The following is a 13,624-nucleotide window of genomic DNA, read 5'->3' as shown; positions in this document are numbered from 1 at the left end:
CCATAATGTTTGAAGATGAGACCCCTACATCCATCAAAGCCATGCACTAGGGTTTTGAACGGAGTAAGAGAATGGGTGGTGCCTGTTGCATTAGGGGGAAATAAGGCACAGCGACAAAGCTGGAAATATTTATATAGGGATTTATAAGGGACAGTATTGTAAATTTTACATTGCTCGAAGGGCTTGATGGTTTAGCCTTGAAATAGGTCTTGTAAAGTCCTACATTCCCCCTTTTCCCAATCTGGGAAGGAGCCACGGGCAAGGGCTGTCGATAAGTCTGGATAACGGGTGATCGGGGTGTTCGGGCGGAAAAGGTGGTGAGGCCTCTTCCCACTGCCAGTCTGTCCCAGATTTCGATGATTGTGTGCGTCGGGGCGCACATTTGTAAAACATGAACAGGAGCGACCTGGAAGTTGAACTCCTCCTGTCTCAATCAACACTGCACACATGGGATGCTGTATCCTTTTACCTTAATGCCTGTTTATTTTGCAGGGTTCACAGACATGGAGCTGGACATGTGTGATCATTAACTGTCTTGCCAGTAATAAACGTGCATCAGACTTGGTTATATGCTACTATAGCCTTCTCTGATGACAAAAACAGTGGCACCACTGTCCCAGTCACCACTTCCCCCACCCTTTCCAGGCCTTGTTCCATCGAGGGTGACGCCTCTACGAGAACAGACAGGTATTTCTGCCCATCTTCTGATGGAGAAGTCCACTATTTTGGGCGCTATTGGCCTGTAGTTTCACCCTGGTTTAGTCTCACTTCCCCCCTCCTTCCTCTTAGCTGTGCATCCTGTACAACTTGGGATGTGAGGCCCGATACTCTGCATTGGAGGGGACGTACGTAACCGGACTGTGCCTGCTCAGAGCAGGTGTTAAACGGGGGCACATCATTGTTGAAAATGGGCCCCTATGTACTCTGCAGGAGTAGCACCAATATTTTGGCACTACTCCTGCAGAGTCCATCAATAGCGTCATAAAAAATTATGCTATTGCTCCCTCCCCTGCGCCATGGTGCGCTGTATTTTAAGTATGGTGCAGACATGGTGGCGGTAGGGGGCAGTAAAGGGCGCAAGAAAAGTGGCGCTGCATTGTGTGCAGCACCACTTGTCTTAAATATGCCCCAAGTTTTAACACTGTAAATTGATATAATAATTGGCCTTTTTGTTCATTCCTCTGTTACTGGAGCTCATTAAATTACACAACAATCTCATAATTAAAACATACAAATAGACATCAAACCCTAATTTGGGATTTTCTTCGAGGACTACGCTAGTCACATAGACAGTATTTCACAGGCTCTGCCGCCACCTACTGGGAAGGGATTGAATAATTTTCAAGTAAAGCCACTTCATTTATTTCTGTATGATATGCATAAATAACATGGTTATTTATTACCTAATATCCTCGGTTATTCCAATGCTCAGCATGTGTGAACCTGACGGTTGAGGGGGAAACATGGCTGGTTGCCTTTTTTCTGCACATTTCCTCTGTCATGTTAGCCACTATTCTTAGGCCCAGCTTGGGTCTATTGTTTTTAACAATTCCATATGTACACCCAAGTGCTGAATAGTACTGTTTCTGACATTACCAATTCAATTTTTTTTATTTTTTATTAAACAATTGTTACATTTTTATTTTGTTATATCTATAATTATGATACCTTCATCCCAAATATTTTATGGAAGAAAAGTCGAGCTACTCCAGACGCCGGGCTTACATCCCCCCACCCTCCAAAAAAAGTAACATAATGGGGAGCCACAGCTAATGGCCAATAGGTCAAGGGAGCCGCAGGTCAAAAAAAGTTTGGGAACCACTGCTATAGCAGGTCAAGGGGGGACACCCAGGCACCCAGGCCGGTCGTGCCCTTCAAATTGCAAACGTGGGGATCGTGACTAATCACTCTAGTGCCTCACAGAGGATGAGTAGTGACAGCCACTCATTAGGGACCTCAGGAATCAGCAGGGCAGGCTGGTGCAAGTCTCAGCGCATGCCCAGACAATAGAGGGCAGAAATGATGGGAGTCAGTGAGCTCAGTGTTGCAGCCGCAGGTGTGCGTGAAGGCCCCCAGAGGAGTCGGGCAGGCACTACAGGTGACCACTCCCAGGTGTCAAGTCAAAATGTAGGGTAAGGTCAATGAGTACATCTGTTTCCATGTCAGGTGGTAGCCTTTCGCCACTTAAGTCTCTTCGTGCGTCAAAGGCAGAGGCTGATAATCTCTTCTGTCCACTGGGATCTCATGAGTGATCAGAAGGGTCCCCTGCATGCATGGAGTCGCTGTTGCTGCGGGGCTGTCTATTTGCTAGTGGAGGTTCCGGTGGGAAATAAGGAGTCTCTCCCTGGGCCAGGTCCGTTCTTCAGGTAAATGGTTGCCTGTCAGGCAAGGCAGGTGTGTAGATGGGGGCCCTGAATTCTGTCAGGGCACCCCAGCGCTGTGCTCCATGAAAGATTTAAGGGTCGTCCTCTGGAGGGGTGGGGTCAATCTGATGCAGATTTCCACTGGGGGCACGCTGTTCCACAGGCCTGCAGCAGGGACCCTGGAGAGTTCACAGGACTCCCCAATGCAAAGGAATTGCACAGTCTGATAGCAGAGGGGGGGTGCCTCATCAGCATGATGCTAGGATAGGTGAGTCTACAGTCAAGCCCCCTAATTGAAGGTAACTGAACAACAAGCATCGCTCCTTCACCGCATCTGCTGTGCGACGTCAGTTGTAGTGGCAGTTGGGGCTTGGTATCAAGGTGTGCATCCCTCTAATGATGGGGCTCACCCCGCCATCCGAAGCCCCCCACGCTCACTCCCTATGAGTGGATCATCCATGGGTCTCAAGCTAGAGACACAGCACAGCCGTCATAGTGGGCATGGCGGGCTAGGGAACGCAACTCCTCCTTGCAAGATGGCGACTGCTCGCAGGCTCAATGGCTCCAGGACAGACTCCGCCACCACAGCTCTCTCGAGCAGTCTTTTCAATGGAGCGTGGCGGTAGCCGGTCGTGACTCTTGTTCCTGCCAGGGCCGTTCGACTCTGCATGAGTGGGCCCCTTGTTGGTCACTTTAATGTGCCTTTGGGCCCACGGAGGTATGGAGCTTGGGCAAGGAGTGTCCTACTCCATCTCCAGTCAGGCCACGCCCCCCCATTCTTATCTTTTCTAAACAAGTTCTGCTGCGTCTAAGAGAAATAAATTAGTGGTCAAACTAGAGAAATGTCTTTTTGAGAAGGAGTCAGTAGACTATTTAGTCTGTGTTTTCCTCTGAAAGTATATCTGTGGAGTCTCTGAAAGTTCAAGCGATCCTAGTTTGGCCCATTGCTACTTCTGTAAAGGAAAAGCAAAGCTTCATTGGACTGGCCAACTATTATCAGAAAGTCATCAAGAGATTTTTCAAGTTAGTGTCTCCGTTCTGTGAAAGCACAGTGCCACTCTAATTTTCAAAATGCTTATGAGTTTGTTTGTGCATCTGTACTGCAACAACCTCATGCTTCCAAGCCATTTGTTATTGAAACTGATGCATCAGACCCAGGCTATAGGCGCATTCTTGGACCAGGTCAGTCAAATGGTGAAGAGCTCTTCATCACCTTTTTCTCTGGAAATTTTCTCTAGCTAAAAGGAGCTTTTCCATTCTGGAAAAAAACTTCTGGCTATAATATCAGCTTTCAGAGAGTGAAGACATTTTTTTCTTGAAGCTCAATTTCGAGTAACCATACTGCAAGTGACAGAAACTTCAAAACTTCAAGTTCTACATCAGGCAGATTGTCAGAATAATAGACAAGCAAGCTGGGCATTTTTATTTCAGCAATTTTATTTTTTACTTGCTTAAATTCCCGGCTCAGAACATGTTATTGCAGATTGTTAGAAATGGGGTCTTTGGTTGGCAGTCAGGTTACCCCCCTGTCCAAGCAAGGACCCACACTCTAGTCAGGGTAAAGGAGAATCACCCTCAGCTAACCCCCGCTCACCCCCTTGGTAGCTTGGCACGAGCAGGCAGGTTTAACTTCAGCATGCTAGGTGTAAAGTATTTGTACCAACACACACAGTAACGTAATGAAAGCACTACAAAATGGCACAACACAGGTTTAGAAAAATAGAAAATATTTATCTAAAATAAAAAAGACCAAAATTACAAAAATCCAACATACACAAATCAAGATATTAATTTTAAAACCAAAAGAGTCTTAAATCCTTTTGTAAACAGGTAAAACATTGTTAGCGTTGAAAAGTACCTGGGTAGCATCAAAATAACACGCACGGGTGTGAAAAAGGTAAGCGGTGTGTCGATTTCTCATCCGCAAGCAAGACATGCGCCATTTCTCCTTCTCCGGTAGGATCAGCATGCGTCGTTTTGCCTACCCGCAGGTGAGCAATGCGTCAATCTGTGCAGCACTCAGTTCCGAGCAGGTTGCGTAGTTTTTCTGTGCCCAGCAACATTTGCATAAAAAATCCTGCTGCACAGTATCAGCAAAACCGCGCAATGTGGGTTGCAACGTTATCAGCCTCCATCAGCGGGTGTTGTATGTCGTTCTTCCAGCTACGTGCGTCAATTTTCCAACTGTGATGCCGGTGGAGCAGCGATTTCTGCAGCAAAGCCGGCGGTGCGCCATTTTTCAGCTGCGTCTCGGAAGGTGTGTCAATATTTTCCCCGCACGGCGGTCTGTGAGTGGATTTTCAGTCTTGGTCTGCCAGCTTCACCTTCCAGTGCCCTAGGAACTGGATAGGGCACCACTTGGCAGGGCAGGAGTCTCAGCAGAGTCCAGGTGCTGACAGGAGAAGTCTTTGATGTCCCTTCGACTTCAACAACAGGAGGCAAGCTCAGGACAAGCCCTTGAGATTTCTTCACAAGCAGGAATGCACAACAAGGTCCAGTCTTTGTCCCTTTTCACCAGGGGCGCAGCAACAGAAGGATAGCTCCACAAAGCACAGTCACAGGCAGGGCAGCACTTCTCCTCAGCTCTTCTCCAGGCAGAGGTTCCTCTTGATGTCCAGAGGTGATCTAAAGTCTGTGGTTTTGTGTGCCCTTCTTATACCCATTTTGGCCTTTGAAGTAGAGTTACTTCAAAGGAAAGTCTCTCTTGTTTGTGAAATCCTGCCTTGCCCAGGCCAGGCCCCAGACACACACCAGAGGGTTGGAGACTGCATTGTGTGAGGGCAGGCACAACCCTTTCAGGTGTAAGTGACCACTCCTCCCCTCCCTCATTGCACAGATGGCTCATCAGGGTATGCAGGCTACAGCCCAGCTCCCTTTGTGTCTCTGTCTAGAGAGAGGTGCAAACAGCAGAACTGTCAAACTGACCCAGACAGGGAATCCACAAACAGGCAGAGTCACAGAATAGTTTAAAGAAGAAAATGACTACTTTCTAAAAGTAGCATTTTCAAACACACAATCTAAAAACCAACTTTACTAAAAGATGTATTTTTTAATTGCGAGCTCAGAAACCCCAAACTCCACATGTCTATCTGCTCCCAAAGGGAATCTATGCTTGAATCATTTTTAAAGGTAGCCCCCATGTTAACCTATGAGAGAGATAGGCCTTGCAACAGTGAAAACCGAATTTGGCAGTATTTCACTGTTAGGACATATAAAACATGAGTATATGTCCTACCTTAAACATACACTGCACCCTGCCCATGGGGCTACCTAGGGCCTACCTTAGGGGTGTCTTACATGTAAGAAAAGGGAAGGTGGGTACACTTGCCAAGTCGAATTTACAGCTTAAAACTGCACACACAGACACTGCAGTGGCAGGTTTGAGCCATGATTACAGAGCTACTAATGTGGGTGGCACAACCAGTGCTGCAGGCACACTAGTAGCATTTGATTTACAGGCCCTGGGCACCTCTAGTGCACTGTACTAGGGACTTACCAGCAAATCAAATATGGAAATCATGGAAAGCCAATTACATACACATTCTATAAAGGAGCACTTGCACTTTAGCACTGGATAGCAGTGGTAAAGTGCCCAGAGTAACAAAAACAGAGACCAGCACACATCAACAACCTGGGAAACAGAGGCAAAAAGTTAGGGGAGACCACGGCAAGGATGAGAAGTCTAACACAGATTCCTTTTTTAAACAATATCCAGACCAAGAAAGTTCGAGGACCATGGAGAGGATAATTGCTCTTCAAGCCTTCCCTTCTGCAACCACTTCCACATTTCTTGAAATAATCAGTCAAGACACTTAAAATACTAATCATCCTGACTTAAAAAAACATGTCCTTCAATTTCAATTAAAGAATACAAATTGTCCGATTTTTTTTCAAAACAAGCTCTTTATTACCTCGAGAAATTGACAAATAATAATATTTCCGTTCTCCCTTGACTTCTTGATCTCCAGACATAGTGGAAGAAGTCACAAGTTTTATCAAGTCTTGGGAATTTTCTGCCCAAAATAAATCTGAAACACAAAGCAAAGCATGATTATTGTTAACACCTGAAACTCTCTCTAGACCGTGGGAAGTCATCTCTGCAGACTTTATGATGGATTTACTTCTTCCATGAGATAATTGCATCACAATAATGGTAACTGGATTTGTGCACTAAAATGACTCACTTTTCTGCTCTTTCCAAATTACCTGCTGCAGCAGAAATGTAATCCCAAATGTTCTCATAGATTTTATGGCCCCTTTGAAATTTCCAAGGTCTTTAATTGTGTTCATGTCCCTATTTAAAATGTTAGCTTCGTCATTAACGTAATCAGGTTAAAAAAGGAGAGACAGTCTCAAACTTGATGGGCAGCAGACTATGAAGTTCAGTAGATATGCGACGCCTGATACTTAAAAAGTAAGCTTCAGCATCTTATTGACATAAGAGGATATAATCCTAGTGATCCTTTATGCTCCTTTTGATAGTCGAGCAATTTTACTCGACAATTCCCTATAAACCAGCAGCTCCTAAGAGGAGGCATAGTGTAAGTGATCATCCCTTACCCTTATCACTTCCACAGTTTCCTTTCCGTATTAGTCATGTATCCCAGGACTAAAAAGGGAAACAGACAATTCTTCAGTTGCCTTATAAAGCAAAAAAATTATATATTGATCTGGGAACACCCAACGTGTTTTGGAAAACTCCGTTTCCTTGATCACGGGTAAACAAAATGCAATTCATCCACCATATTGAAAACACCAGTGCTCTCGTGTTTTCAAGAGTTTCACGAAAAGCATTTCATGACATAGGTTATATTGTAGGAATATATATGTGTGTGTGTATTTCTATGCATATATATATATATATATATATATATATATATATATATATATATATATATACAGATATATATATATATATATATATATATATATATATATATATTTATGATATATTTATATACACATACAAATGTATATTCCTACAATACACCCTATGTTCTATTATGAAATGGAATGTATTTTTAGGAAGCTATTCACACTTCAGAATGGCTGACCCATTTCTTGAATGATACCACATCCTCTTTGGCAATATAAAAGGGGGTCCATTTTCAGTTCAGTTGTGTCACATTTGTTTCTGCTTGATTGCTTAACCACTGAACTCCGTGGATTCTCGGTCTTCTTCCTTTCTAGCTTGTTGCGTCTTACTCTTTGCCTTGGTTCTTTGCATGGTCGGTTGGAAGGTTATTCTGATCGCCAATTTTTTCCTTCCTGTTGAGTATTATATTCTGGAGAAATACTAGACTTCCAGTAGCAATCTGGTGCCTGGTGTTGCCTCCTGAGATGCTAAGCCATTCTTATATATGAAGAAGGTACTCCCAGTGTTGCCCAGATGACCTCCTCTTGATGGTTAGTGACCACGACTCAGAGAGGCAGAGCCACTTAATGTGACAAACAGGCATTTCCGTTGCAGAACTTCACAGGTAAGTAGGAGTGAGCTAAAAGAACTTTAGTGAGAGGAAGGGTGTTTGTGTTTCCTAAAAATGCCTTATGTTAGGTCCGCTGTTCTGGATGACTTTGCAAATGTGTTCACTTGAGCTGATAATACCCTGCTGTGAAAAGGGGCAGATATATGTAAAAAAAAAAAAAAAAACATTACTGGCTGGAACAGTATCTCTTGGAGTCGAGAAACCTAGGCATTATGAGTAGAATCATGATGGTCCATTTGAGGATAGAAGAATAACTGACAACTCACATTTAGCCAATCAAATTATTTTGTTTTTTTCTGTTCCTTGCCCTGATTTCCACCTGCAGATTTCGCCACTTTGAGCAGCTGGGGGAACTGTATGGCCAGAGGTGTTTCCGCATTACTCGTATTCTCACTGGCCCGGTAACTCCCTTATCTTCCATAATGAGTGTTTCTATGTGATTGTGTAGGGCCTGATGATGTATTTCCCCGAATACCTTAAGCACAACAAATGCTCTTGTATAGGCTAGATCCAAACCGGACATGAGTCGTGGGGGGATGGTTATTTATCGCAAGATACAGAGAATCCTTTGATCCTTAACCCCTGCTTTGCTTTCCTAACAGGTTACCTGATGTACGAGTTTCACAATTTCTGGATTGAAGAGGATCCCTTGGATATAATGGAGTTCAACCGCGTACGGGCAAAGTTCCACAAGCGGATTTTGAAACAGCTCCGCAATCCCGACATGGCCTTGTGCCCTCACTTTGCTGCCTCAGACAACCTCATCAATTTGTAGTCAGACATGCTGTCTCATTCCACCAACACTGCCTCACCATTGTGTTTCCTCACTGCTTTGATCACACTTACCACAAAGAATGACCTTGGTGATTGTATGCATGCTTTTGGTGCAGTATTCATCTATTTTTTCATAAAGATTAGATCCCGAGTCGGTGATCTTTTTAAGGATTTCACATGATATTGGTGCTCATATTGTGGCATAATGCAGTGTTAAATTCTGAACTGAAGTATGAAGAAAAATGTCTATTTTTTTAGATGTTTCCCATAACTCAACATTGAAGAACTGTGTGTCTTTCGCTTTGCTATGTAAGCGTGTCTCTCATCTACTATTGGCTTTGTACTGCAAAACTATTCTTTACGTTACCAATGTGTTAACTATGATTGTATTTGTTCACACCAACAAGAAAAGCCAATAGAACCCAAATTGATTTCCAAAATGAACAAATGTGGGTGTGTAAACGAGGAATCCCCGTGGAACCTCTACTGCAGTTTCTGTAACAGCCACAGAACTTTGAAAGAAAAAAATTTAAGTTAGCAAGTTAGCATCACAGTTAAAAAATGTATGTAATGGCAAAGGCCCACCAGAAATCTGCATGTACAGCAACTTGTTATGAAAATTAAATTTCTTCAAAAGTATTCCTTAGTCAGGCATAGTCTTGCATCATAATGATGGCATGAGCTCATTATTTAAATACCTAGTGAGAAAATATGCAACTGATGTTCGAATTATAGACTACATGAACATTTTCATTGAGTACTTGTATTACAGTCTAAAGATCACTGTTTTCTGGAGCAATTTTTAAGTGTGATTATTTCTGTTTTTGTTATTTTAGTGGATGGTAGATTTACTCGAATTGTCTGTTTCTGCTGAAAATGCAACTATTCTAAATTAAGGTCATAGCCTGGAAGTCCCTTTAAACTTGCTAACGTTTGGTGGGTGCCCATTCGGAGGGTAGGAGAAAAAACATGTATAGTTATGTGAATGGGGGGCAGTACTATGTATCCCCATTAGGGATATTAACTAGTTTCTGACATGCTGTTTTACAAGAGCAGTTCTCTTCCTATCAGCCATTCCTCTCGCCCTCTCCCATCGCCTCTCTTCCGTGTACACTTACCTCTTCTGCTTATCTCTTTGGCAATTCGATCAGATTAGGAAAAGCCCATTGCTGTTTAAGAAGTTGACCCTTTTTCATTTGTGAATTTGTCTGCTATTGCACTTTCCCTGACCGGTTTTATATACAAATCACAACTAATGCAGTTATCTTACATTCCTTAAATGTAATTTAGCAACTGATACATTTATTAAATGTTTGGTTTCTGTAATTACTTTTAATTTATAATTACAATTCATAAACGCTTACGATTCCTACATATAGAATGACACAGGTTTGAGAGACCTAAATGGAAAATTATATTAATGGAAGTCTGACTGTCTTAAGGTAAACCCCAGTGCTTAGTTTGTAAAATAATAAAGGCTGACTGCTGCAGTTTGCACCACCCCAGGTCCCTGCCAGCACAGCCAAATATCAATACCAACGACACCGCCTTACCATTACATTCCTACAAATGTGACAATTTAGATGACATTAGCTGACCAAAACCTGTACGAATGGCCTGACCATCCAAGTATTACTATTTTTAAAGTGGTTTATTGAACTGTTAAACACTTTGCTGGTATGTTTTTTTTTTAAAATAGACTGACAGCACCAACATGTGGTGAACTGTCATAAATACGTACCATCTTACAAAAAAAAGGGCAGGTGCCGAACACCTGCACAAATTAAGCTCTGGGTAAGCCTATTATTAAAATATACAATAGGGAGTTTTGACTCTTAATTACCTAGTTCCACAATTATGAGCCTGAGCCTCTTGGGACGGCCCCTAAAAGGGCAGCGTGTAATAAAAAGCTGTTATTGTTCACATCAAAGGGCATTTATGATGTTGTCAACATCACTGGGCTGCTGGACTTTTCCCACACTAAGGCTGTGGATCAGCAGAAGTAGGGACAGCGCCGATCTCAGTTCCAGCTGCCCCCCAGCTTGTTCGTGCGATTAGCTTAGGTGTGTTGACTACTAAGGTACAAAAACCTAACCCCATCTCATTCCCCACCTCACCTATGTACATTTTGTAAACGCACCAGTTGTAGAAAAAACATGATATCCAAGGCAAGCACTCCCTTTTGCCTCCATTCCCCAGTTTGTGATGGTGTTCACCGCAGGGCGGGATTGTAATGCCCCACTAAATACAAAAGACAACAAAAAAAGCACAGGAAGGTCTGCCCTCCAGGACTGGATCACTGATCTAAAGCATACTTACACATCACAGGAAAAAGGATGTGGCAGCCTTAGAATTAGTCCTGAGCAAAGTTTTAATTAAGCCAGAGTAATCAGAGTATTTTCGCTAATTTTGCATTATTCTTGCACCACAAAATCACTGAAAAATTGTTATTTGATTGTAAGTAATTTTTGGACTAAAGCGCCTACCTTAGAGGACAAGAACAGAGTGTGAGTGGCGCTGGCTGCTGCTGTTATGTTGCATTTAGTGCTATTTTCTTAGTGCAAAATAAATCCTAGGGTCCGTTGTGGACATGAGGGGGCATTTTGTGCTAGCAAGTAGCACTAAATGAACGGTTCGCTCCTCGCGTAATTCTGCATAATCTTACTGTAATTTTGCACAATTACACAGCAGCAAATTACATGAGTTACACCCATTCCTACTTATGATGCATCATTTGTGGGCTTTTACTGGTGGCATTGCCCACAAACTAAGCCTTTTAGTTGGCTGTCAAGCTACTAACATTCCATTGTGTGTGCTTATACGAATTATCACCCCTTTTAAAATATAATTTACTCGCCAATAAGGCGGCTAGGTATGTGGGCAATACCTAACCATATCTGCCTCTCAGTCAGGCTTCAAGGGCTGTCTAATGACTGTGGAACCGTGAGGCTGATGGTGCTCTCATTCACTTGTGGTCGTTACCATCTCTCATAATGCTACTTTTTACTGGCTGTCTGGACCATCATGGTAGGGATGGACACAGCACATCCAACTGTGAGTCTCTGGCTGCCATATCATCTAGTTGGCATTTGGTGGTAAGACACTGCTATTGAGATGGATATTTCCGTCTACTGGGGATGGACACCATGTCAGTTCTAAGGGTGTGGTTGGTGCAGAATAGAAGAAGGAAAGGAGCTGTCAGGTAGGCACTGCACTGAGGCAGAGGCACTATGAATAGTTTATTTTCAGATTAAGGTTGATACCAGTGGGCTCCAGGGGAATAGCAGAACTGGATCGACATGGGACAGAGAGGAAAAGATTTGTGAAACTGGATGAGAAATGCATCATGGTGTAAAGCGGACAGGCCGAGGGGGGAGCAGCACATTGTGTGATGGTTATGGGCTAGCATGGTACCCTTCTTTAGTGCTCTGAGACGTCCATTTACACCAATGCCTAGTGTGACAGGAAGTGAAACCAGGCACTCGTTGATCATAAGTGGCATCACAGAATTAAATGTTATTTCCACCATTAGCCTCCCAATAGGTTTCAATATGCTCCAAAGGGTTATTAATAGAGATAAAGAGAGAAACCTCAAGAAAGCGAACAGAGCTGTAAGAGCCCATTTTAGCTTCCTGTTCCTGCTGTCATGCGAGCCTCCTTTGACTAGGAGCAGCGAAGATAACGCCAGGGGTACCCAAGCCCAAGTGTGTGATAACAGCTGCTACCCTGGAGCCCCAATGGATGCCCATACGTGGCCTCTGCTCGGTATGTGCTGCCCATCTTTGTTCGGATAAAAATCAATATCTACTGTCCTGTGACTTGACCTGGGTGCCATTTCTGTGCAGGACCCCTTGGGGTTCGAAGCTGTATGAGGAGCAGACTCCCTTCGCCGAGAATAAACAGTGTTATGTACGAAACAAATTGCCAACTGTTGGAAATTAATGGTTTGCCTTGACAGCTAAAGTAATTCTGCCATCGCACATACTCCGTAACTGATTATATGTTGCATTGTTTAATTTATTCGCATTGAACAACCAGATAATTTCTTAATATTCGCATTTCAAAACTGCAGCATTTTATACATTTTAGCAAATCAGTCTTTGTGCAGTTTCGTATGGATGTTCTACAATTAATTTCTTGGGTAGAATACAAGTAAACAATTCCACTAATTCTAAGAGATTTAGGGAGTTTATTCTATTTATGACAAGACACGCTATGTTTATGCATTTTTAGCTGACGCTTTTGGTGCAGTATTATTCAAATGTGTGTAATATTTTTGTGAACTGCATAGAACTCATTTTAAATCTCAGGCAACTCATTGTGAAGCTACACTAATAAATGCCATGACATTCCAATTCACTTCAGTATTAACTTTTGTATCCATGTCTACCTCAATGTCTAGTTCATAAGAAAAGAAGGCAGAGGCTTAACATGAGAGCTTTGAGAGAGAACCAGCCAGGCATTGCCTTTGCTTTGATACTTTCATACTGTTGGGATTTCCAATTGGTGTCCAGCAGGTTTTGGCAACAGTCCGACCACCTCTCCCGAATGTAGAACTGCCAGAACCACGAGAAGAGTCCCCAGCAGATCTAAATACTGGGGGGAATGGGATGTGGAGAGTGAGAGAAACATATAGGGGGTCATTCTGACCCTGGCGGTCATGGACCGCCAGGGCCAACGACCGCGGAAGCACCGCCAACAGGCTGGCGGTGCTTCTGGGGCCATTCTGATCAGAAAAGGGAAACCGGCGGTTTCCCGTGGGTTTCCCGTGGCCCCAGGGAATCCTCCACGGCGGCGCTGCAAGCAGCGCCGCCATGGGGATTCCGACCCGCTTCCCGCCATCCTGTTTCTGGCGGTTTTCACCGCCAGAAACAGGATGGCGGGAACGGGTGTCATGGGGCCCCTGGGGGCCCCTGCAGTGCCCATGCCACTGGCATGGGCAATGCAGGGGCCCCCTAACAGGGCCCCACATTGATTTTCAGTGTCTGCTTGGCAGACACT

General features: G+C 43.7%; 1 protein-coding gene across 4 annotated transcripts in view; it reads left to right on the top strand.

Annotated features, from left to right (window-relative positions):
- Window positions 1–12,982, top strand: part of ELMOD1 (ELMO domain containing 1) — a 282,874-nt gene extending 269,892 nt beyond the window's left edge. For all 4 annotated transcript variants that reach the window (XM_069202335.1, XM_069202336.1, XM_069202334.1 and 1 more), the window contains one exon: window positions 8,452–12,982. In XM_069202335.1, coding sequence (XP_069058436.1) covers window positions 8,452–8,624 — 173 coding nt within the window. In that variant the 3' untranslated portion in view covers window positions 8,625–12,982. The remainder of the gene's footprint in view (window positions 1–8,451) is intronic.
- Window positions 12,983–13,624: the final 642 nt, after the last annotated feature.

Source organism: Pleurodeles waltl, chromosome 8, assembly GCF_031143425.1.
Source record: "Pleurodeles waltl isolate 20211129_DDA chromosome 8, aPleWal1.hap1.20221129, whole genome shotgun sequence".
In the NCBI taxonomy this organism is placed as follows: Eukaryota; Metazoa; Chordata; class Amphibia; order Caudata; family Salamandridae; genus Pleurodeles; species Pleurodeles waltl.
This window is presented reverse-complemented; position numbering and strand designations above follow the sequence as displayed.